Raw genomic sequence first — 26145 nt, 5'->3', positions numbered from 1 at the left:
TCACATCTACCATGTTGTCAAGTGCCTAAGTATCACTGACGTCACCATGCATGAATGCAAGGAAGAAACCCAGTCCTGCTGGAGATACGAACCCTAAAGCTGAGGATAAACGCAGTTTTTAATAAAATACATACTGTTCTCTAATCAGGAAAGCAACCCAAATCTGCACAACAGCCAAGCTGTAAAATTTCACCCCAAATCTCTCAACCGACTTAGCGCTTTCAAAGAATTGCAGCAGGGCAGAGGTAGATTGCAGGATGGCAACAGAGCGAATGTTTTTCCAGAGGGACAAATAAAGAAAGGACAGTTTGTGATCGTTCCTCTGCCTGCCATGTTGCCAGCACTGTGGTATCGTCTCGCCCTGTTTTATTAAACACAGTTTGCTGGGGTTTGATAATATTATGTGAGGCAGAGCCAGGCAATCTGTTTCAGTGTTGTATGTTTGAATGGGTAGTTAGCTCCATGTCTGATTTAAACAGGACTGCTCTTGTCAGGCAGGAAACCCTTCCTTCCTCTGCTATTGCTTTCTTGTCCTGATGGGCATCGGCACTTCACCGCTGGATGCTGGGAACAATGGAGCAGTTTGGAAACACAGACCATCGCGTGTAAACATTCATTATCTGATCACGCACAGTGCTCAGAGTTGTCAGATCTAGAGAAAGTGTCTGTTAAGAAGGAAAACAAAATAAAAATAGTTTATTTCAGTTCTGCCTGTAAAAAGTAAGGGGAAATGGTCAAAATGGTCTTAAGGACCCAACAGCCAGCATTTCCAAGGAGGGGACTACTGTCATGTCTCCTTTGCATGACCGATGATGCTCTCCCTCTGTGCTGTTGGCCAGAATCCCCAGGATGGCCTCAGTACCTAAAGGTGCCTTTTCAGTCAGGAGACAAAAGTTACTAACACTTTGCTAGAGCTCCTTCATGATCTGTTTTGCTTCAGTCTTTTGAAGTTGAAACTGTAGGAGATACCTAGGAATGAGAAAATAGGTTCTTTTTTATAAAGGAAGAGGAAAAAAAAATATTTTTATTTTAGCAATCTGTCTGTGTTGGGGTATATTTAATATCCAGGATAGTTATAAAGACTTTTTATTGTTCAATTAGCTGGTGTTTGGCTTGTCCCATGAGGCAATAATTCCTCCTTATCTATTAAAGAATAGATACCTTGTAGTGCATCAGATACACTGGAATATTTGATTAATTGAATGTATGATTTATTTAAGCTGGGGCAGGGAGTGTACATCATCACTGATACTCTGCTAATATTAATTTGAGGGTAATTGAATAGAAAAAAGTCAAGAGAGAGTACTTATAAAAATCTGAAGGAAGAATTGCAATACTTCACTTCTAATATTTCTCTTAATCCCGCAGTTGCTCAAATCGCACTGTGAGCAGTTTATTTGGAGGGGAGGAGGCAAATTAATTTGATCTTGTTAAATACAACCATTGGTGTTTAAAAGGGTCTGGTTTCTAGTGGTCATTCTCTACTCCTTTAGTCCTGCAGCAAAAGTCTTTACCAGAGCATCAAAAGTGTCACGACTTTAGGATGTGTTTGGAAGCCTGGCCAGCTTCAAAACTTTATGGCAAGAGAGGACGGAAGATGTTTTTCAAAAGCTTGTTAGTATTGTTATGATAACTACATATGTGAAAACAAAGAGGTTGAAAATGCAGTTCCTGTTTGGAGAGAAGGGAATTGGGAGGGGAAGGTTATCCCTGGCTGGGACAAGTGCATGTACACACACACAGACACAGCTACTAAGGGGAAGTATGCTTCGAAATATAAATATCTTGGTCTTGTAAATACATGATGAGATATTAAATGCAATTATTGGCATATTAATAAGTCTGTTAGTAAATGTGGTTTTAGTTGGAAATACCTTTAGCACCGCTGCTTTTATCGCCAGCAGTCCTTCAAAAAAAGAAGCATTTTATTACAGTTAATTAGCAAATCTTTAAAAAATAGTGTTATTTAAAGGAAACTCTTAAGGTAAATCTAATTTAAAACCTTTTGTTTGATTATCCCTGTAAATTGTATTTCATGTCATGCTATTTAAAGTTACCCTTCTGTGCTGATTGGGTTTATTCTTTGTTTCAGGACATGTCTGTTGTGCTTCAGTTCATGTTTCATGGGCCCACAGGATACGGCCACATCCAGGCTGGCCGGGAGGGTGGCTGGGAGAGGGTGGAAGCAGTCCCCAGTAGGTTTTGAAAGAAAGGGAGAAGAAATGAATGAAACATTATTATTTTTTTTCAGTTCAGAAGGGCAGGGGGCATGGTTTTTGCTTTTAACAACGCTTCATTGCAGAACATATTTGACCAGACAGCGTCTCTCTAAAGTGTTACAATTCAGGGAGAAATTTTCCCTGGGCCATGCATCTCTCACCTGCTTTAAAACCCATCGCTACCCCTGGGAAATCAAAGCAGCAGCTGTGCTTTTCTCTGTCTCTCAAGGACTGGCAGGGTTATTTTACTGCTCAAAAATTCAGCAAACACTCTTCTTCCATGTCCCTGGCACTTGCAGAGCTTCTTAATATGCATTTCTTTTTAATTAGTAAAATGCTTAAGGTTAACATGGCTTTGTTTAACTAACAGCACATCAGCGGCTGCGCTCACTGCAATGCATGCACCAGCATTGTGGGTCGCTCTCATTCCCTCTGAGAGCACGTTAAGATATTTTTCATCTCTTCTCAGAGTTTATTAAGGTGCTTTCGTGCTCATCAGTTTTTATGAAAAGGCACTGTTTCAGTGAACGAATAGAGCTGCTGGTTGAAGCGGATCCTGACCTGTCGCTAATGATTGAACAGTTAGTCACATCAGCAGGAGGTTAACTGCCTCTTATAATGCAGGTTTTGATCTAGTTTTGCTTATAGATGTACTGTGTTAATGCTCACTAGCCTGTTAGTAACAGTACAAAGTAATTTAGGATTATTATTTAACTGAGGGGAAAAAAACCAAACACACAGACAAACAAACAAAAGCCCAGGCAGGTGTGGTTTTAGTCAGAGCAAAGCACGTTCAACATCTGAAAACATAAGCAGCCTCACATGTCTACATGTAAAAGTGATGGGTTAGCATGAAGCGCAAGGAGAGTTCAGAAGCACTCGTAATCTTGGACTCCAGCAGTCACTTTTTTTTATTTCCCTTCTGGACGATAGGCATCAAACATGATTCTGCATGTCATGCTAGATCTTATCCAGTAGCCTGGTAAAATTAAGACTGAAGATCCTAATCGCTGATCAAATATACTGACGTAATATTCAAGCAAACAGACATGCAACAGAAGATTTTGATACTGTATTATATATGCAAAATCAAACAAAGAAAAGAACCCTGCTGTTTGGTGCCCAGTTGGGAGTACAGGTCAGAGATGCAAGAATACCAGAGGTTTTCTTCATCTGTATAATTTTTTTTTAATTATTAAAAAACAAGTATTAAAATAAAAACAAGCAATTATGCTGTGTTGGCTACTGCACGTTGTCGTGTTTATTAATAACGTCCCTATAAAATGAGAATGTAGAAGATATTTATTGAGAAATAAAAGTCAAATTCCTCACGATGTATCAAATCGGGAAAGATGATTTGAAAATGTAATTGTTTTACAAAACCTCTAATTAGAAGGGGTTTAGTTAGTGCTTTAAATGCTACTGTTTTAATGTAAATAGGTAAAGCTGTTCAGTTTGTCTGCTGTTAAGTATAATGGAAGTTGTTTTGCTCCTAGATAATTTTGCTTCTGGAGCAAGCATCTATTTTAGCCTCATCTTAAAAAAAAAAACCCCAAAAACCCACACCTTGCATTTTCTCATTTGCTATTCTTTCTGCTAGCATCTGGGGAGAGCAAACAAGCTCTCCTGCCCTGACAATGGCCCTTTTTGAAGAGGAAGGTCAACATTTGTCCCTCTTTTAGCTGCTGTGGATGCTGTATAGTAACAGCACTCAACACAGGGAAGCATCTGACATGGTCCATTATGCGTGGAAGGCATTTTATCCAACGAAATAGGTGTCCAGTGATCCTCAAACATCCCACAAGGTAAGTGACAATGTTTAACCCTGTATTGGTGCTCTGGGCATTACAGTTAGTGAATGACAGATGTTGATGCCCAAAGCATCTGAGCATTCTGAAATAGTCCAGTGAAGTCAAGACCTCCTGTATTGGCTGAAATAAAATGCCTCCCACACCTTATGGGACTGTGCTATTATGGAAATCTTTTCCAAGACAGTTCTCAGCATACCTCTTTGATGTGACCAAGCTCTTCACTGGGATTGCTGGTGACCTCCCAGCTCTAACTGAAGAACGTGTCATTGTTTGTTTGCAAGAGTTTGTAGTGAACGAATTCCCCTAGAAAAAAATATACTTTCAGAGCAAATCGTTCAACTGAAGAAGGATTTCATCTTCTAGGAGACAGGCTTTACACCAGACATTTTAACCCTTAAAACCAGAAAAGGTGTCTGTCTGTCACCAGTCATGCACTGATTCGTAAGCGGACTATTTTAGAAAGTCCTTTTGCAAAATTGTTGCATGAATATGACTATCTGGTCTATTTGTCAGTATGCACATTGCTGCAGTGTGATGCACAGTGTCTATTCTGCACCAGCAAGCCTGAGAAAGAGGAAAACAAAGTTATTCTCTGATATTACAAGCATTAAAAGGTTATTTGTATTGTTCAGTCTTCAAACAGGTTTAAAAAACCTAGACTTCACAGTGTCATCAAAATAAACAGGTAACAAATTACCTAACTCAGAAGTGGTTTTGCTTTTGAGATATTGTTTTGACAATGTGAACAGCATCATCACTGGATAAAATGGGAAATAAGTGTATGTGGGAAGATTTGAAGAAGAGATTCAGCATTCTTCAGGATCAAGGTGATGTATCTTCAAAGATGAGGACAGCATAATAAAATTTAAATAACTACTTTTTTGGGGCTATCTGCTCTCCAACTTTTGACAGGATAAATAACCATATGAAAAGCTACTTGAAAAAAAACGGACAAATATCCTTAACATGGCTCACAGCGTCAGTCTGAATGTCTGGGGTTGGTTGCATGCAGAAAAATTCTGTATCCTCCACACTACCAGTGTGGAAGATCCTATTCAAGAAAAAACGAATCTCAGTAGGTATACCGAGAGTTGGAAATGTAAAAACCAGTTCTGATTTTGACCCTGCATTCCCCAGCCACCACATAAAGTTTTGCTCTGGACAGGCTGAGCTGTGCAAAGCCAGGTAGGGCTGGAAACTAGACCCTGACCCTGTTTGCCTGATGCTGCAGATCCCTGCTAGACGGGTGTAATCTGGCACCAGAGCTCCCCAAGTTCTAAAGCAGCCGTAAGGGAAGAGAGCGGGGGAGGGGGAAAGGACAAATTCCTCATTTTCAACCCGCTCAGCTTCCTGAACTGGCTTGTCTTGTGCACCGGTACAACCAGGAGCAGGAGGCAGCTGGAAACACACAGATGAAGGAGCAGGGTTGGAAGGATCCACCAGGCATGGCCACAGCAATAACACTACCTGCAATAAAAACCACATCCCAAAGACAGGAGAGGCTCAGCAGAGCAGGAGTGAGGTGCTGCCACGTCATGGTCAAGACCCACTGCAGAGATCATGCAGCACAAAACCATCCTCAGACAGGGCAGGTAGGCTCAGAGATGGGGCTCTGCTTCTGAAGTCAGCACCACATTGGAGCCATTATGGTCCCATTGGCTTCAGCCCTTCAGCTGTGTGCTTAAGCATCCTCATCAGTAACAGGGAGAAAATAAACTCCTTCCCTACTCAGGCACACATTCAGGATGAATTGAGGCTTGTTAACATCATCAAACACTGGCATGGGCACTGGACTAAAACATGATGTTCCCTGAATACTAATTTTGTCCTCTTTTTGTCCTTTTTAGTTAGATACTTCTATCACAAACCAAAATTTTAAAGTTCCTGGAACCTCTTACTGAGGGTGGAAACATTCACTGAGCACCTATAAGCTAAATACATCTCACAAACACACAAAAGTCCTTTTTATACCAGGACTTGATACAAAGCCCATTCTTAGCAACGGCCTTTTCCGTTCAAATCATTAAATGAGTATTTTATGTTAACTTCTCTGGCTGGGCTCTCTGAGTAAGATGACAATATTACATGCAGACGGTGGTTTGGAAAAAGTTCAAAAATAGCATTACTTGGTTAGGAAAATGTGTTATACAGCAGAGTGATACGAGGAATGGTGTCTCAGGTATTTTTGCTGTCGTCATGACTAAGTCATGCTCCATGCTGTCTGTACCAACATCTGCGTTTCAGCTTGGATTGGTTTGACATCCATAAGGTCACCCACTATAGTTTCCAAATTGAGAATTATAAATAAGTTGGGGTTTTTTTTTTAAGAAATACAATTGGGTAGTGACGAGGATGCTCCTATGGCGTTATTTACAGAGAAGCGTTGTAGCAAGGAACGTGCCTCCCTGTTTGCATAGTGCTGCACACACTGTCCCCATCCCAAAAATATTTGGTGGTATAGATAAATTATTCAGCTAGAGAAGAGCTAGATACTGCCAAAGGCCAAGATGTCATTTAAAACTAGTGTCTTATGTCATTAATCCAATAGTTGGTATCAAAAAATACAAGCAAAACATCTATAAATGCAGCTCAGTGACTTACAAAGTAAATTTTAAAAGATTCAGGTGCTTTACCTTGTGGAAAACAGGTCAAAACTTATGAGCCTTTTTTTGGTAATCATCCTTTCTCTTTAGTATGCCCTCCAAGGTGGCTCAGGATTGATAGGCAGATGGACAGTTACTCTATACACAAGTTAAATCTCAGTCACCAGTACGTACAAGTCCCCTAAATGAGACCTCCCCCGTTCCTTTCGCAGCATGGTCCAGATGGTCTGGCTAAAAGATTTTACGAGCGATTGGCTAAAGCCAGTCATTCACACTAAGCAGCTAGAGCAAGTCATTACACTAAAGCCTAAGCATGACCCTTGGAGCAAACCACCACGTGAGCCTTCTGAGAAGCTATTTGCATACTCCACACAGCACACCTGTCAGAAAATCTGTTACAGAAATTGTAGTCAACGTGTGGTTTTTAGAAGCTTCCTACTTCCCTAGCACTGGTGTGTGCCCTCATCTAAAGTACGTCACCTCAGTAATAGGATTTGCAGGGTGAAGAAAAAAAAAGAAAGCGGCTATTCTCAAAAAAAAAAAAAAAAAAAAAAAAACAAATAACCAAGTCAGAAGATCCTTCCCTCCACTACCACCATCAAAAATGATGAAGAGGGAAGTAGGAGAGGCAAACTCATTTTGCCAAAATAAATTAGAACAGAACTAGATAGGAGAGGGCTGGCTAGAAAGAGGTAGGAAACGATCCAAAGGCCAAGCTGAGGCAAACAAAAGCAAGTAGTAAAGAGTAAGCGTGCCCAGGCACTGACTGAGACAGAAGAGCCCCTAAAAGAGCTCTTTTCTGTCTCTAGTTAATCCTCTCAAGTGCTGTGGAGAGCAGCTCTGTGTAGGTGTCAGACTCTAGGCTTGGCATCTCTGCGTTCCACTCTGCAGCCCTTCCCCAGCCACGCTCTCCCTCGGGAGCCAGGGCTTTGCAGGGCAGCGTCTCCCTCTGCTTTTGGCTGAAACCCGCTTGGCACATGCTCCAGCAACCAAACACACCTCTGCAGAGGGCCCGGGGCGTCCTGCCTGTCACCCCGCAAAGCACAGCCTGAATTGAGATGATGGCAGGCAGCAAACCTAAAGGTCACGAAGCTTTGTCCATTATCATGGAGGACTCTGAAAGCAGCATTATTTAACTCAATGGCTGGTCTTAACAAAAGGGACATTGTTTTTCTGGATAATTTATTCTAGGAAAAGCATGTGTGTGAATGTGGAAAACTTGGGCTGGTAAGGCAGTGAATGTCAAAATTCAATCATTTTTCCTCAAAACAGGAATCCAATATCTTATGGATTTAAAAAAAAAAAAAAAAAACACACACCACCCAAAACAGCCCCTTTTGAATTGCTCAGGTTTCACACTCCATCCAAAGCTAGGTAAGTGTCCTTCGCTTGGCCCTTAAATTTTTCTTAACCTCCAGCGTTTCAGATGGACATGGACCCACACTGTAAGGAACCAGTTTCCAGGCTTGGATCTCCACTTCTCTCCAGCCAACGATGCTCCTTGATGATGGCTTTCCACCCAGCCAACATGATGAACCACCCGCATCCCTGACTAGTGATGTAGCCACTAACCTTGTCCTCCACTGGTTGAGGGTATAATGCACGCCATACAGCATTTCTTCCCATTTCTTATCTCCTGTTTGAGTAGGATCACTGCAAGCTGGGAGAACTCACTGGTTTTAACCTTGTTATTTGAGATATTTTCTTGCTAACTGGCCAACCTTGTCCACACCAGTGAGGGTACACTCACATGCCTCATACAGGAAAGGGTGGGGAGAAAAAGAAACAAGCAGGGGCTTTCTCAGAGGGCATTAAAGTGTTATGGTACAGGATTATATTAAGTCAAGATAGGAATTAAGATTCTTCAAACAAACCCACGAATGAGACAGTTTTAACTTAACAAGGGCTAGTGCGTACAAATATTAGAGTATTTGAATATTCCTTTCTAGTAACTGAAACTCCCAATGTCTTTGCATCAGTCATGGAGCCTTGGTTAACAGGCTAAAAGGCACCAAGATGAAGCAAACTCTTCATGGAGGCAAAGACAGAGAAAATTTACACATAGGCACAAAATTAACCGGTTCCATTACACATAGTTGGGGTTTGAACATTATTTCTTTTCAGTTCAGATGCTGTGATGTTTGTGAAGAGACAGCTGATAGTGCTGTTTAGCCTTATCTTTCTGAACAGCTAGTTAGGTTATTACCATTTATTTGATCTCTTGGTGAGTACTGCAAAGTACTCCACGAGATCTGCAATGATCATTTGCTTATGGAGAAAACTTAAAGCAAAGAGACATCCTACCATGGCATTGACGCTTGCGCAGCCAGATGCAATGCTTCCTATGTGCCAGTTTTGGCAGAACCTAATTTTAAGAAAGTGCTTTAGGGAAAGGTCCAGCTCCATCTTGCATGCCGGCCTGAAGATGGCTGATGGGCTCTGTTAATTTATTCTATGTAAACCTCATGCATATTTAAAAAAAAAAAAAAAGGAACAAGGAGAGAGCAATCAGAGGATTTTGAGGGGATATCTTTTCTCTCATGGTGGGCATGGCAAACATGTCAGTTCCCATCACTCAGGGGCCACCAGGCACAAAAGGGCAGCAGGATGGCAGCCCTCTGGGTCAGATCTGAGTGTGTCATCTCCAACCCCTCGGCGTGCAGAAAAGCAGGAGGAACCTAAGCACACTAATAAGAAGCTCACTAAGGTAATTAATCCCTCCTCCAAGGTCTTGCTGGCTCTTCAGCAGGGTGCCAGCACACACTAACCTGTCTCTGGGTCTGCCCAGACTTAGACCCCGCAGTCAGTGAACAATTCATTTTTCCTCCACCTTTTTAGCACAACCCTGTTGGAAAACCCCTAAAATAAAAAAAAAATTCTCTCTAGCCCCTCCAAATGCAAGGACAGAGTTTGGCATTAAAACCCCAGAACTTACAATTTGCAAGCAGATACCCCATGGTGCTCTCACGGTCACTGACTGGGTTTTGTGAGTTTTGTCCCTGAAAAGAACCAGCTCCTTTGTCCAAATGACTGGAAGAAGAGGGAATATAACAAAAATACCCAAAAGACTCACTGCCTTGGAGGTAACCTCATCATCTGGGTGCAGATCCCCAGCCGCTGACCCATGGCTGCCAAGCAGGCAGGTGGGCCAGGCCAATGCCAAAGCTCACCCTTCCCTTGGCTGGGGGGTGGCATGGCACGGTGTAGACCCCCCTGCCAGGCACCTCCTCCTGCAGGGACTGGGCGGGCACTGGGGCAGAGGAGGCTGGTGGCGGGCACAGAGCAGCCCCTGCACCCACTTCCCCGTCCGAGCCATCCATGTCTTGTGTTTCTGGTATTTCCTAAGCCCTGTGAGTCCAGGAAATCCCAATCGTTAACCAATCTCTCATTATCTTAAAACCAAAAAGCCTGTTAATGGCTTTACCTCATACTCTGCAGCTCTGGAAACCTGCCCAGCTCCTTCTTGAGTTACTTACTTCAGCTGATGATTTTGGCAGGTTTTTCCCCCAGATCTTGGCTACTGTTCCTTGGAGAAACTGTGCCTAACCCTCTCGAGTTGTAGTTGTCTGTCCTTAAGCTTGGCTCCATGGGCCATTTGTTCCTGCACTGTTCATAGACTAAAAACTGAGCAAGCAATTAGACAGTGCAATGCACGGAGGCTCACAGGCACCTGAAACCAATTGACGACTTCACCATGTGTTCATTAGTTAAGAAAACATTTCCGTGCAAACCCATATAATAAAAACGCTGACAGTGTTTAAACCTGCTTTCTGTAGCCTAATTTAAAAACTAAGTTTTATTGCGGTAGTTCTCCCATGATGAGGCTGAAAGGCACAGCCCCCACTCTTGCAAGTCCTTTAATAAAGTTTGATAAAGTTCCCATTCACAAGCATCTCTTGTGCTGTTATCTGGCATGTGGTACATGAGACAAAAGCCTTCAGAGCCAGCACCCTACCCTTTATTAAAAACATTGTTAGGGTTTAGTTTGGAGCTTTTTTGAAGGTCAGCAGGTTTTAGTGACCATCCTCATTTCCAACACCAAAAGCTGAGCAGCGGCTGTGCGAAGCCGGAGCACAGTGATGGACAGCCAGGGGGAGAAAGCAGCTCCAAATTTCAAGCCGAGACATCATCCATACAAAAAGCAGACACAGATGTAGGATGGGGGTCTCAGTTCCCCCAAGATATGCATTCACACCAGATAAAACATAACAGGCTTCTGCAATTGTCTCATGTGTGTTGGGGTTCAGTTCAACCATCTTTTATTAGGTGACACCTTTGGGGAGTTGCATCCAAACAAAGTTACCCATGATTTGCCCTTCCTGGCACTGGGGTATAACCATGGAAGGGTCTCAGCTGGGCTCAGCACTAGCCCCATCAACACCTGTTGCTTCTTCAGCTGCGTTTTGAGCCAAACTGCTCAAACAGGGCACAAAAATGCTGGTTTTAGGAGGGGTAGACAACCTACAGGTGGGTGCCCCGTTGCATCAGCTGCCACCATCCCCAGTGCAAAACCCACTGGCAGTGGTGACAAGGACATTGGAGACCAAGCTGTACCTACTAAGAGAAAGATCTGGGATTTCTTTATCCCTCCTGAGACAACACAGAAACATAATACTCTTTAGGGGGCACATATAATTTGTCCCTTCCAAATTTTACTTGCAGACATGTTCTTTACCCTACCATGTGTCTACTTAGAAGACCATTGCCCCATTAAGCCAGGTGGGTTGAAAGACTCAGATCTCTCTTAGCCACCACTCACAGCCCCTTGGTATTTCCTCTTCATCCCTAGTTAACAGCACAAGCAAATCTGGGAGTCGTGCTCAAGACACACCAGCTGCTGCATAATGGCATACGAACAAAGAAAACCCGTGTTCCCAGGCCTGGCATCTCCCAGCGGAACAGGCTCTGCTTTGTGGCTTCAAAGAGCCCAGCGCTATTTATGGCACTTCAGTTTCTATTCTTCAGCAATTTCATGTTCATTGAAAACCAACTTTCTAATTTTGTAATGCCACACAAAAAGCACAGAGGGGATGGATTTGTCATCTGCTTCTGCCTGTAATAAACAGAAAACCCCAATAATTTTACTACCAAGTCTTCCATCAGCAGACAGTTCCTCACCCTTACCCAACACAGATCTCTCTCGCACCAAAGAGCTTTTTCAGGCTCTGCCTTTGTAGGTACACAAGTAACTCACCTCTGGCAAAGCATTTTCTCAAGGGTCACATTGGGAAGAAATGCACAGGCAGGAGTCACCATAGGTCATTTTACATTTCCAGGCTTGGAAAGAGCTGCGAAGCCTCACTGACAGCTGGGGTTAAGGTTTTTCAAGACAAGATTTGCAGACCTGTTGCACTCTTGGGTTATCCCAGCTTGCCACAGCTCTGCTTACCCATGCTTCTGGCCATACTTGTTTTGCTGTGCACAGAGAGAGTATTTGATTATGCCTATATGATATATGGGCTTGTACGACACCACCTCTAAAACCACTAGTTCTCACATAGACATCGGTACAACAAAAAAGACAGAAAATGGCATGTTTGTGTCCCCTTGTGTTGGACAAAATCACTACAGAACAAAGGTGTGGCTTCCCTTTATTTGCTGAATATATCTGGGGGCTTGTGTGAGACGACAGTGCAACTCCTGACCTTCTGAGAACCTTGTGAAGGACATCAGTGTGTATTTATGATGAATGCAAGAAGGGGCTGCATGTGATTTGCAGCATAGAATCACAGAATGTTTTGGGTTGGAAAGGACCTTAAAGATCACTGCCTTCCACCCCCCCTGCCATGGGCAGGGACACCCTCCACTAGACCAGGTTGCTCAAAGCCTCATCCAGCCTGGCCTTGAACACCTCCAGGGATGGGGCATCCACAGCTTCCCTGGGCAACATGTACCAGTGTCCCACCACCCTCACAGTGAAAAATTTCTTACTAATATCTAATCTAAAGCATATGAGGCCAAAACTAATGTCTCATCATTGGGGAATCATTGAGGGGAAGGAAGGTGAGAATTGGCTTGTGATGCTGCGAAAGAGCTACAGAAATTTCTGGAAATACCTTACAGGTATGACTGTGATTGCTCACCACGGATGTACATAGCTGCCACAACATCTGCTCAAGAGGCGTAAGGTAAAATCAAAGAGCTTATTTGAAGTCCCGAATGACTTACTGACCAGTTCCTTAAATCTCAGGCTAGAAGAGAGCAAATTGAGAAATTCCTACCTGATTTATCATCACTTCAGAACGAAACCTGTCTAGATAGTGAATATCTATGTCAGCAAAGACAGCGGCACACAGAGCACCTGGCAAAGCTGTAGCCGCCATGCTTAACTCTGATCATAACTGAAGAAACACTTTTTTTTTTCCCCTTCTGGGCTCAAGGTTATTGATTTTGGAGCTCTCGGTTTTTATTCAGAGATTATGAAAGTCTGTTTGGAGACCACACTAGGTGAAATTTCCCCCTGCTTTTTAAGTGAAGTTTCCAGTTCTTCTGGTTGCAGAGAAAGTTTTAAAAATATGACACAGGTCAAGGAAAGTATTAAAATGCCATAAGGCAAAGAAAAGAATAATAATTTCTGACATCTCCTCTGAAATCAGGACAGTTTGGAGTCTCACTGATGTATTTTGAATACTTGTCATAGCTTTAACTTCCTAAAATGTTAATGTCTAAGGGAGGCAGACAAAAACATAGATGACTGTTTGACCTGAGCAAATCAGACACACCGTCCTGAAAGCTAACATGATTTTTGGCTAAGTATGTGTGTCCTCAGCGATTTGCTATTTGACCTTTCTTACCAAACAGCACTTCAGTGGTGGGACTGGGAGCTATTCCCCTGGTAATTTTTTGAGCCACTTTGTCATTATTAAATATTTTCATATCCTTTTAAAATTCTCTCCAGATTTCATATTATCCACCCTGATGTGTTTTCTCCTGCTTAGGTGGGCATGTCCTCAAAGGCTCCTACTTGCATGAGTCTCATTATCAGTGGCAAGCCTTGGACCACCAATTTCTAAGTCTTCTAAAAGTCTTGCAAAGTCACTACAAACTGGTTCCACCTGGGGCATTTTATAGCTGAGCTGCTGGGAAGATCTGGAGAGCTTTTTTTCCCCACTTAGTGATGCCTCAAAGTCCAAGTCAGCTTATGGGGGGAGGGCTGGAAAAGGTGCTGGAGCATTTCTGACAAATGGGGAAGAGGAGAATCTTGAGGCTGAATCTCCTGGCAGCCTGGTGTTTCTAAGGCCAGAGCATCATTTATATTGGACTCAGTGGACATAAGACAGTATGTAAATAGAAATCACAGAAATAATTTGGGATCTTGATGTAAAAGAATAAGCATCTGGAGTCCATGGTTAGCATGTTATTCAGGCAGGATCAGGGCTCCTTGCAGACTGAGCATCAGAAGATAAACATGAGGGGACATGCTCAGCACAAAAAGCTCAGCAAAGGCAGCAAAGTATGCCATAAATTAATGTATCAAATTAACTATCCAGAAAGACACCATTAGATGAGGTGTAATTACTTAAAGTCACACAAGTGTGCAGGAACAGAGAGGTAGCAAAATCAGTTAGTGGTATAAATCACCTGTATGCAGTACAAGGGAGATTACCAGGTTCTCCATTAGCTGGAGTCCGTTCCTGTACTCTCAATACTATAATTAATGATGTTTTCCTCCTTCTGCAGGATTTTGCAGGCTGACAGAAATCCATCCAGAGCAAGACATACAATTTAGTCTTGTCCCACCAGCATCGCCCCATTGCATCAGTGCAACAGCCACGAGCCTGGTCTGGGGCAGTCTGCAGCCTGGCTCGGATCAGGGACAGCTCTGGACTGAGGGCTCACAGAAAACAGAGAGAATGACAAGCCACGTCATCCCTCGCCAGGCTTCAGCCTCTCAGGGATTAGGAGCAGCACCACAGCCCCATGGTGCTGCTGCTTGGCCAGCAAGCAGGGACTGATAACCACCCTCAACTGGGGCCAAGGACCACAGGGATCCCCCCTTCCCACCACCCCAGGCATTTCCCAACATCCATGTCAGAACATGTTTTTTTTAAGTGTTAGGTAAGTACAAGAATACAAGTAGCTTCAGTAGCTATGCCACAGATTTTTTTCTGCCCAACAGTGTCAAAACTTGTGTATTCAAATCGAAGCCACATATGCAAATGACAGAGCAAGGAGCTGCACCGATCTCGTGCTGTTTGCTTGGCTCTTGGTGCTTCAGCAGTGACAGAGCTCAGCCACACGCATTCCCTTTCTCCCTCCATGCACAAAGAGAAGAAATTGACCTTTTCATCTTCGCCCATACCTCAATTCATTTATCAGCTAAGGATAAATTTTCACACAAAGTCGCAGCACTGCCTGAAAGGAAAAGAGCATTTCTCTTCCCCTGTGAAGATGCTCTGCTGTGCCCAAGCTCACCTGGGTTTCAGGTTGCAAAGTCACAGCCCATGACTGCTGCCTCTCTTGTGGTTTTCCTTCATTTAAAACCAACTTCGGGTGTTTAAATATTCATCATTTCAATGATTTGCAGTAGGATTAGCTCTTACCTCTGTATAAACTCAGATGGGGTTATTTAAAAAAAAAAAAAAAAAAAAAAAAAAAAAGAAGAGAGAAAAATACTCCTACTGTGGCCCCACACTCATCTGACACTGATCTGGTGCACCTGCAGGTCCCTGGCAAGCGTGAAGAGGTGAGGAGTGGTCTCAGTCCTCCTGAGGCATAGCCAGATCCAGCCCCAGGTGACTACCATTTCCCTTGCAAAACCAACATGGGGCCTCTGTGGAGCTCCTGGGCACACTGAGTAAATCAAAAAACCAAACAGAAAACTAATCCCACCAAAGCAAAGCACAGTCTGGGGGTATCATGTGCCCAGGTCATCATCACCTCCCACCCAAGGGCTGCGAGGCAGGGGAGCCACCCTCTGGGCTGCAGCCCACAGTTACACCAGATTTGGGGGAGGATATGAAACCACTCCATCCTTCCGCTGCACCCTTGAGGCCCCACCATTCCTTTGGGAAGTCAAGAAGATGCTGCATTTCAGAAGTGAGCTAACTTGATCTTGCTGTTTTCCAGAGCACCCCTGAGCTTCCTGATGAGACTGTTCAACTCGAACATCTGAGCCCGAGTAGGGCTGTTCTGCCGAGATGTGGTCTCCTTTCTCAGTGAACTACATAAAGCAACAGATGAGAGATTTCAGCCTCCCTTATTCACACCGTTGCATGCTGCAGCTGTCTCCTTGATGGATACAGCAGTTTAGTGTGAGGCAAAAAGAGACTAAGACATGCTACACACTAATTTAATTTGTTTTTTTGTTTGGGAATAGGATTGAATTCAGGTGCTGACCCTCATCTCCAGCAAGGTCCTGGGTCTCAGAGCCTGAAACCAGCTCATTTCTCTGCTTGTAGGCAGCGGCAGCACCTTGCCCCAAGCATCTTCTCCCCCTGAGCAGTTTCAGCATCCACATCTGGCAGAAACAGAAGTTTCTGTTAGTGAGAGCAGCAATGCAGTCAGTAATTTGAAAGCCCTGGAAACCTTTCCACGTGCTGGAGAACTTTTATGATCAGCTGCTGCCAATATTCAGTCACAGAGACAGGCCCCCGCCTCACATCTTGGCTGCAGACCTGTGTCCTCGACCAGCCACAGACTATGGGCCTGGAGCAGAAATACTGGAGGAAATCCTAGGGCGTACGTTAAGCACAGAAAATCACAGTAAATGCTCACAACAGTGCCTTTTAACCCTCATCTGCCACGTGAACTCAATCCAACATGGAGAACTTGGATGTGGCCCGCAGGGGACCAAGGAGCACCTTGGCTCACACACAGTGCACAGGAGAAGAATTTTGCCTGGACTGTTGAAATCTGCTTCTCAATGTCAACACAAGTTTTGGGGTGAAAGAAACCCAAAAGAGGCTCTGAAGGGAATCACAGCTAGGGGCTGCACCCGAAAAGGGAGGAAGCACATCTCCAGTGAGTCACATCTTTCTGGAAGAGGGATGCTTGCTTGCATGACATTTTTATTTCAAGCAAAGTCAGTCACTCCTGAGTCATGCCAAAGCAACACTACATGTCCAACCAGGTGGAAAAAAATGTTCACACAGCCTTTACCAAGCAGGGCAGGTGGCAAACGCTGTGCTGGGGTGTGACAGCGTCCATCTGCAGCCCTGGTCCCTTTCAGAGAGCCCTTCCACTTCTCTGAATCCTAAAATGCAAAAGTGAATGGGAAAGAGGTGGAGAGGGGTCTGGAGTTCAAACCGGAGCAGCTCAGCTCCCCAGGAGGGATGTGGTCACTCCCTGTGCCCCCCTGCAGTGAGTCAGGGTCCTGGAGGACACCCAAACCGCACCACCCCGGCTCGCGCGCAGCTGCCGGGGCCGATCCCTCCGGCTGCGGGGAGCCTGCCAGCCCCAATTCCTGACGGCAAGAGTCATCTGTCAGGGGGTGTGAGGGGGAGCACAGGAGGCAGGAGAGGAGACAGTGGAAAGATGATGTCTCCCAAGAAAGCCAGAAAAGCACCTACACAGGCTAAGTAAATAAATACTACTTTTCTGTCCCTAATTTTGACACACGTGAAAATAGACTCTTTTGATGTACCTGCTGATGGATCTGGGGCCGGGGGGGATCACAGTGCTTGCAAAGGGTGTCTCTGGAGGGGCAGACACTCCCTAAAAACCCCCTTCACGTCAGGATGGAGGCAAGGAGAGAGTTGTAGACATCCACTCGCTGCCCCTTCCCATGCCCCCTGGACCCAAGATAGCACCAGATAATGAGGAACTTTGGCACCCTCAAGGAAAGGGCTGAATTCCTCCCCATGCACACCTTAACACTCTCTATTTCCTTTCACTGAAGCATCTTGTAACCCTCAAGGTTGTAAGCTTACCAAAAAAAACATAAACAGGAGGGACTGTGTCTGCATGGTTTATACAGAAACAATACCTCTGTGTGTGTGTGTGTGTGCAGGAGGAGAAACCATCCACTCAAGCTTACTTGCCCAGGTAAAAGGACCCATTTGAAGCCTAATATTTCAAACCACCATAATTTCCCTGAAATTTCTAGGTACTTGGGTTGACTTGGCTTACAGATGGGGACCTGCAGGAGAGACTTGCACATGGGGTGAAGCGTAAGAGCTCAGGGTCTTTTGACCATCACTGCACAACAGCCAGTTTCTTCAAGTGCGACGCCAGCACTAAGTTACATCAGCTTCTCATACAGGTCAATGAGGTTTCACAGTATGGAGTCAGCAGCTTTCCCAGCTCTGGTTAAAGCAAGTAGTGAGCTAAACAGGAAAAAAAAATGGTCTGAAGCCAAGCCTTTAAAAGCTGAAATGGCTGTGGCTTACACATAATCCACCCCTAAAGTAAGTCTTGATTTTTATTGAGCTGGCTCTCTGGTGCACATTCCTGCATCGGCTGCTTCAAATTGCATCAGGCGGGAAGGTCACACTATGAGTTGTTTGCAGCTTGGATGGCATCTTGGTTTCTGAAGCAGAGAGCCAACAAGCCAGGTAGATTCAACCTTGCTTTGCAGCAACAGCTCTGTGTAAATATTTGGGTGTTGTTTGGGCAAACATCTGTTAAAAGCAGGGTTTGTTTTTTTTCCCAAAACTTTGGCAAGGAAATAAATATGCTAGAAAGGGCAAGATGCATGAGGCCTGTCCATTGGTTTCTTCCCTCTGGATGAGTGTCAGTATTGGTAACACTATGATCTGTCTGTCCAGCATACCTGATTGTGATTCAGGACCTGTTTCTGCCAGCCCTCCTTTGATGGTACCAGACAAGGGTACTCATGCCAGAGGGCATGAGGCTTTTAGTGGGTTTTCATTCTACAACTTCTACCATTTCCTGAACCTACTGCTAGAGAAGGAGGAATGGTTTATTTCAGCTGATAGAGTTTGGGGTCAAACTTCCTTTAAACCAAGAAGTTAACCCCCAGAAAGGCTGGAAAATGTATCAACAACTTTAGCAAAACTTGGAAGCCATTAGTGATGCTTGTCTGAATCTGCAGGGAGCTTGACACGGCAGCAGATAGCTGTAGGGTCCCAAAGCAAAGACATCTTTGCTGCCTTTGGGGATAACCAGGCATCCTGGGGTCTGTTCTTTGCACAGCCCAAAAGGGGATGGGATCGCCCAGGCGGCAGAGGCAAGGTCCCATGAAGACTGCAAAAAGAAGCAGCAGAGAAACACTGACCCAATGAACACGTATCCACATAGACATCATATAAATGTGTATTCTTTTTCCTACTTCTCCTGCAGTTTCATGAAATTAGATGAAGACATCAAACTGGGCTCTGCATATAAGCTAGCAAATCACACACCATGTGAACTGGGGCTGTCTGGGGATTTTACATGTTTTTTCCATTAGAAACAAGAGATTGTTGTAATTCTGGCACTGAGATGAGCTGAGGGCATCAGTTTCCATGCAAATCCTTATGATATCAGCCTGATTATGGGGAAAATAAAAGTTCAACAACACAGCAGCTGGAGAAAAGTCAAAGAATAGGCAAAACGAGAGGTCTAGCCCCTCTCTGAGCAAAACTAGGAGAGTTTGGTTTTCCTGCCTTCACCCTTTAGCTCCATCAGGTTGCAACGACACATCGCTACCATATAGTAATGTTCCTTCTTGACAAAAAATCTACGTTTGCAAGGCTGGCAGGCCTGTCATCTTGCCATTTGATACTCACAAAAGCCAAGACAAATTAATACTTATCTTGAAAGTATTTATTACAAGAAGCAGAAGATACAATGGGACTGGTTTGGCTTTGGGAAATGGTCCATAAACTGCAGAGGAAACGACCTGAAATGATATCAGTGATTTAACAGACAGATACTGCAAATACATTTTTACACACAGATATAAAGCAGGAATTATGCTTTTGGGAACCCCAGTTTCCAGTCTGTTACCATGGTAGCCCATGCAAAGACACACCGTCTGGGATAGCTCTGGTTCTGGGAGCTCTTCACCAAAATCTCTCACATGGCAAAAACTGAGAAAGCAAACCATCATAGCCTGACACCATCGAAATCCCACCTGCCATTTCCCTGCTTCTGCAGCTTCACCTCTGCTACCGAGCTCTCATTTTAAGGACCATCACTGTCATATTTCATGCTAAGATTTTATATGTGTTTGTGTGTATACGTATATATATATATACACACATGTATATAGAATAGAAACATTTCGGTTGGAAAAGACCTTTAAGATTATCGAGTCCAACTGTAGAATGCCAGACCCCAAAAGGAAAGGCTTTCCTTGGGAAATGGATCCATTCAGAGTCTGTTTTCCATTTTGGATTTCATCGTTGCCACACCAACTGCTCACCCATGGGTGGAAAGGGAGAAGAAGCCCAAGCAATAAGAGCTACTTGAAAATTTTTTATCAAAAGCTAGAGGCGTCATTAAGGTGAACTGGTTTGAAACAGAGGCACTCTGAAAGTGAAAATTCCTGCATAAAAAAATAGCTCATGGAAGGTCTCCAGAAATGTTTGAGTGTTTTTATTCTCCCTCCCTCCATTTCATGAGGTGCTAATGATAGCATGTCACGAGATCGCACAGAAGCTCAACTGTCCTATTGTATTTTGAGTATCAGCCAATACTTGGTGCCCATTTAAAACACCTTTTTTAATGTCAGACTTTTATTACATGGGAGCCAAGAGACATTTCAAAACAAAGATGTTATTCAAAATGCACAGGGAAATCTGCCTCTTCAGCTTGGTAATGTAAGATTTATTTTTAGGCAAAAAAGAAGGCAGTTTTTGGAAAGGTCACTGAGAAAGCACAATTGGCAGATGCTGAGGTTAGCTGAATGACTCCTTCTTATTTAGCCACCCAGCCGTGAGGACAAGCAAAGAGAGGCAGATGGCCCGGCCATCACTGGGAGAAAAGCTTGTTTTAGTCTTAAACACAAGCCCATAGATTCCAGAAATGAAATGTGAACGACTGTGGATGTGTCATATTAAAGAAATATTAAAAAGGATCTGACATTTTAAATATTTAAATATTTTCCAGTCGAGATTGCCCACGATTTTGGTGCATGTTCCCTTCCTCTCCATCCCATCCCTGACAGGGATAAACAGAGCAGCCCATACACCAGGGCCTACCCAGTGAATTTGAGCCATTTAATCACAAAGAGAAGGGAAAAACCAACAACAGGCAGCAAATTCCCGTAACTTGGTGTTGAGGCTCTCAATTGTAGAAATCTGTGTGGGAGAAAATCCTCCCAAAGATGCCGACTGAGCTGCTGATACTGCTGGATATTTTTTTTCCTAAGGGGTAAGGAAAATAAAGAGCATAATAAGGGTAAATGCTGTTTTCTGACTGTCTTTAGGTGCACATTTAAGGTGACTACGTCTCACAACAGGAGAATTTAATAACCTGGGGAGAAAAGTAGTGTTTTTCCCTGCTACACAGTTCTTTTGGATATTTCTTTTTTGTGAATTTCATCAAGGGAAGGAAAAAGATGCAGAGATGAAGCCCAGAAGAGATCATGAGTACCACGGGAGTTTACAAAATCAGTTTCTACATCCCCACATTCTCACGCTCTTCTCAGGATCATCACAGTCCTATTCCCACTCCAAAGCATGCGCAGTGCTTTGATGTTCATCTTCAGGCTGGAGGGATGGCAGCATTTTAGCATGAGCATTTCAGAAAGACATCTGGTCTGAGATCTGCGTGGAACTGTGATTTTTGCAGTGCTCTAGCAAGGCATTTCACCCAAGGGCAAAGCAGAACTGAAATGTGCTGGTAAACACAGATGCTGAACAGCGATGATTTGACACCTCACTCCAGAAAACAGAGAGAAGGTAGTGTTACTGCTGCCAACAATGAGTTTTTCCAGCATTGGCTCTTTTTTTAAGTTACCTGTTCTAGTAAGATGAAACCAAATGCACTCCTATGGAAGTGAAATATCTGAGGGTGTTGGGATATTTAAACAGAATTTTCTGGTCTCATCCTCTTCTAGAAATTCTAGTGACCACCTGAAGCTGAAGATCGTTGGATCATTGCTGGAGTTGAAGGACTCCTCAGCAGCCAGCTTGCAGGTCAGTTTGGGATGCAACTGAAATAGAACAACATGGGCCAGCATTTCTCAAAGACCCACAATTAGCATTTACCAGGAGCTGGAAAGAGGCCTCAGGTCAAAGAAGCCACTCAAACATCTGCCTGTATGGGACTGTCAGGACTCTGTCCTTGAGGACCTCTGTAGCAGAACAGCTCAAAGACCTCAGAGCCCCCGCAAGGCAGTGCAGCACCGTGCGGTAAGGAAGGATGCAAGAGCATCCTTGGGAGGGTTTGCCAGCACCAGAAAAGCCCTCAGGCTGCAGCTACCAGGACGATCAGGAGATTCAGAAAAGCTACAGCAAGAGGTGAGTTTGACTGATGTTTAAACTGACACACGACAGGCCAAAATGGTACTGAAAATTATAACCAGCACTGAAAGCAACAACATGTAAGCAGATAGAATTCAGGGTACGTATGGATCATCTTACACTCATCAGTGTACATTCAAAATAAACATATGGGAGAATATTCAGCCAGCACATGAGGGGATTTGAGTATTGAACAAAATGGAAATGGTACTTTGACTGGTGAAAACCAAAAAAAGTGTGACCACTGGCTCCAAGCAGCCCTGTGAAAAGCTAAAAACAGTAGACTAACGTGAGGCAAAAATGTGACTTCTCTGAGGTGCAACAAACACATTTTACATGCAAGTTTAAACTCAGCAAGCAGCGCAAGAAGGTGGCTGAGAGGATGGGACTGTGCCACCACACCCCCTCACTGAAGAGAACTCTTCACAAGGACTCTCTGCAACCAGTTTTGCTCTCATTAATTCTCACGCAAGTGCCTGGGAAATTCAAAAAGCTGCCAAGAAGCCACGCGTGCTTCCCACATAGACATGCTGCTTTAGAAAGCAGGTGAACTTCCAGGAGAGACACTGCAAACTGTAGACAACTTGTCAGCTCAGCTGCTGGACAATCCCATGCAACCATGCCATGGCCCAGCCTTTGGATGAAGTGACCATGGTCACAGAGGAATCATAGAGTCATAGAGGAGTCATAGGCATGGAGTCATAGGGGAACCACTCATAGAGAAGTCATAGAGGACTCAGCATAATGACACTCATGTTATGAAGACAGGGTTATGCGTCACCAAAATAACATTTTTCAAGCCTGCTACCAACTTCTGATAGCTGTAAACCTAAAAGCTGGGTTTGGTGAAGATGATGGGATTCTCAACATCAATCATGGGTAAATCACCAGCAAATATAATTTGATTTACACATAGACTTAAAAACAAGCTGGAGTGGCCACTGGATGTATCTTTCCGTAGCACAGATTCTGTGATGGCAAAACCTTACATTTTTGTCAAGTGCATTAAATGAAGCATGCACAACTGGACATGCCAAGATTTCCTGCCTCTAACTCAAGAGCCAAGAGTTAAACGAAACCTGTTCTCATCAGCATGAAAGAACAATAATTAAACATCCTGTAGATAAAACACCTCGCAAAACAGACAGGGGAAACAGACTACGTGAGCCAGGAGAGAACTGTGAAATCGGATCTCTGAAAACCCTTACACATAAAGGCCCTTTCTTATTTTATTGCTTCTCAGTGCTCGATGCTGTTCTAACGCAGCCAAGGCGCGTGTGAGGTTGCGGCTCAGCCAGACATGCCAGCGGGGGGGCAGGAGCAGGGCCACCCCACAGACCCATTTGGCCACCAAGGAGGGATGCGACAAGGGAGCTGCCGTCCCTCGTTACACAGCGAGGCACCAACGCTGCTGGGGAAGGCCAGAGTCCAGGAAGCAAGAGCCTAAAGGCTTGTTACGTACACACAGTGTTCACTCCTACACTTTTCCTATGGCTCTGCAACTCAGGGGGATGGGGGCAGTTGGGATAGAGGAGATTTACAGTCCCGGAGAGATGAGCGGGGTGTCATTAGCTCAGCTCTGGCTCTGCCTTCTTTCTCCCTCTGAGGCTACGGGAAAGGAGCCTACGTCACTCACAGCACTTTCCCACACAAGACCGTGTGAATGCTGAGCCATGGAAAGGGAGTGAGGGAGGAAAAGGAGCCTGCAACCTCTGACTGTCAATCTCTCTCCTTTCCTCCTGCCTTTCCGCAGATGGACCAGCTGCCAGGTGGGTTGCGATGCTCATCTTTTGGTCAGATTTGAGAAGGGGGCACTGGAGGGAGGGGTTTTGCTAGGTACAAAAGAAAGCAGAGGGAAGCAAAGAGCTTATGGGAAGCATTTCATGTTAAGAAGTACCTTGCACAGTTGGTGAAGGTATAAAGAACTACATGGTCCCTGGTGAAATGCATTACTGAAAACACCAAGGAAGGATACTAATGCTGTTTGGACAAGCTTCTGGAAAGCACTGAACTCCGTAACTTCCTCCCTGCAATCAACAGGGCTGGAGCTGCCCAGTAGCAAGTTCAGAAAAAAAACCTCCAAGTTGCTTCTCTTAATTTTGTTCAACAAGGGCTCAGGTATGCCAGAGACATTTGCTAGGGCAAGGCATTTCCTATGAGATTATTTAAAGCTGCAGAAGTGCTCCGAGCAAGAGGCCCTAATCCTAAACTCATCATTAATGCAGGCTTCGGATCACTGACACCACCAGTTTCCTTTGGCCAAGCCATCGGGCAAGTGCCAAACTTTCACCGTCTCCCTCTAAGTTAGGGTTGCTGCATGCCAAAGAAATCTGCCTTGTGCTTTGAAGTGGTATTTATTAGAGCACACCAAAGAGCTTTGAGACAGCAATGTGTAGCTGTTAATGTGTAATAAACTACTGTTGTATTAGCAGCACGTTGTACCAGCTGTCAACAAAATAAATTATCTGGGATGCTATTTGGAAACTGAGAGCTGAGCTGTTCTGTTTGGCCTCTAAGAAAAACATGGATTTTGTTTCACATCATAAACTCTATACATAAACAAACATAAAGCTACTGCTCATAAATCAGTTTTCCAAGAGCATAAAGCTATTAAACCATACACAGCCTTAAGAACCAGCCTGTGAAGACAGATTGACAACATCAGAGCTTAATGCTGTGTGAGAGCCCACTGAACTCACAGCTTGAAAGTGCAAAATATTGTGGGTATAAGCTCTCAGGGCAGCCCTGCTGCCAAGACCCATAGGGGAATGGCAACAAGCCCCATCCAGCAGCATGATTGGCTCTACTTCTCAGAGAGATGGAGAAAAAGCAGGGGACAACACTACCACCTGCTCAGGTTTAACCTAGCTATTAAGCTAAAGGTGTCCTGAGATGTTTTAAATAGTGTCCAGAAACTCTTATTTGAGTTGCATGAGAAAGCTGAGCCATTCCTTCACAATTTGTAAGACTTTCTGGAGCACTGATGGGGCAGTCAGCCCAGCTACGTACTGACACAGAGTTAAATCTCAGCCCTGCAAATTTTGCCATGGATTGCAGTGGCATCCATTCAGTCTTTAGCCATTAAGCCACTCGTTATGGATAATTAACCTAGAAATTATTTGCAGTTAAGATGTTACTGGCATTGTCCTATAATACTTTTTTAAAAAAAAAAAACACCCCAAAGCCTTCAGACAACCTGCTGCACCAGCACGGCTGGCCTGACATTGAGCACGAGGAGGCAAGGTGAGGTGCATTAGTCGGGCTGTTGACGTTGAGCACTGGCGGGGAGCGGCGCAAGGGGACAGCACATCCTCAGGGTGCCTAAAGCCAAAATGGGAATGCCTGGAGGTCAGTGCTGTGACACCCAAGCACTGACCTGGGGGTCCCCTTTGTCACCCTGCCCAGCATGGTGCAGGGATCAAGTGACCCATCACAGGGCTGAAGCAAGCCACCGTGCTTGCACAATGGCATGTGCAAAGACCCAAAACCGGGTCGCCCTGGCAGCTGGGTAGTTTTGCCTCTGCTCTTCCAGCCCCACAAGCTATTACACTCTAAGTCCAGTCATAGGCAGATGTATTTCGACACACACACATTTTCTTCAGGCAGTTGATTAAGAAGCCCAAGTGAAAAGCTTGCTTAGCCGCAGTCTTTTGCAATATTGGCTGTAGCAAGGGAACATCATCAGGGGATAATTCAGCCTCCTTCTCCTTGTAGTGGCTATTGAAGGAGCCAAGGGCAACATCCTAACTTCAGTGTGTTATCTAAGTGCCAAAGTCAGGTGAGATCAGTCCTGGTCTGATTTAATATGCTAGCAAGATTTTTATTTTTTTGAAATGTGAAAAATACTGTGATTTGTTTTTTGAGACAAGGGCAACATTCTTAATTATAAATGATCTGAAATGCGTTATAAACAGAACCGAAGGATGGTGGTCAGTATTACAGCCATACGCTATGGAGAAGGCAACACTCACTTCCAGCTTGAAGCCTGTTGAAGCATCCTCAAGCCTCCCAGAGAAGCCAGTGAGCTCTGCATGCCTTGGGAGAACGGATGCACAGGCCTCTTGTTTGTAGTCTTTTTAGAGCTGAACTGATGAATATTTTAGTTTCCAAAACATAGACATGAAAGAGCAAAAGCAACAAAAGAATTAGCATCCCTTTG

General features: G+C 44.3%; 1 protein-coding gene across 1 annotated transcript in view; it reads right to left on the bottom strand.

Moving 5' to 3' along the window:
- Positions 1-551: 551 nt before the first annotated feature.
- RGCC (regulator of cell cycle) overlaps positions 552-26145 on the bottom strand; it is a gene marked incomplete at its 5' end in the record, with an annotated part of 37716 nt that continues 12122 nt past the window's right edge. The window contains 2 exons of the mRNA XM_010082604.1: positions 552-665; positions 1875-1906. Coding sequence (XP_010080906.1) covers positions 552-665; positions 1875-1906 — 146 coding nt within the window. The remainder of the gene's footprint in view (positions 666-1874; positions 1907-26145) is intronic.

Source organism: Pterocles gutturalis, unplaced genomic scaffold (assembly GCF_000699245.1).
Source record: "Pterocles gutturalis isolate BGI_N339 unplaced genomic scaffold, ASM69924v1 scaffold46444, whole genome shotgun sequence".
NCBI lineage: Eukaryota > Metazoa > Chordata > Aves > Pterocliformes > Pteroclidae > Pterocles > Pterocles gutturalis.
The sequence above is the reverse complement of the archived record's forward strand: the minus strand, read 5'-3'. Positions and strand labels throughout refer to the sequence as shown.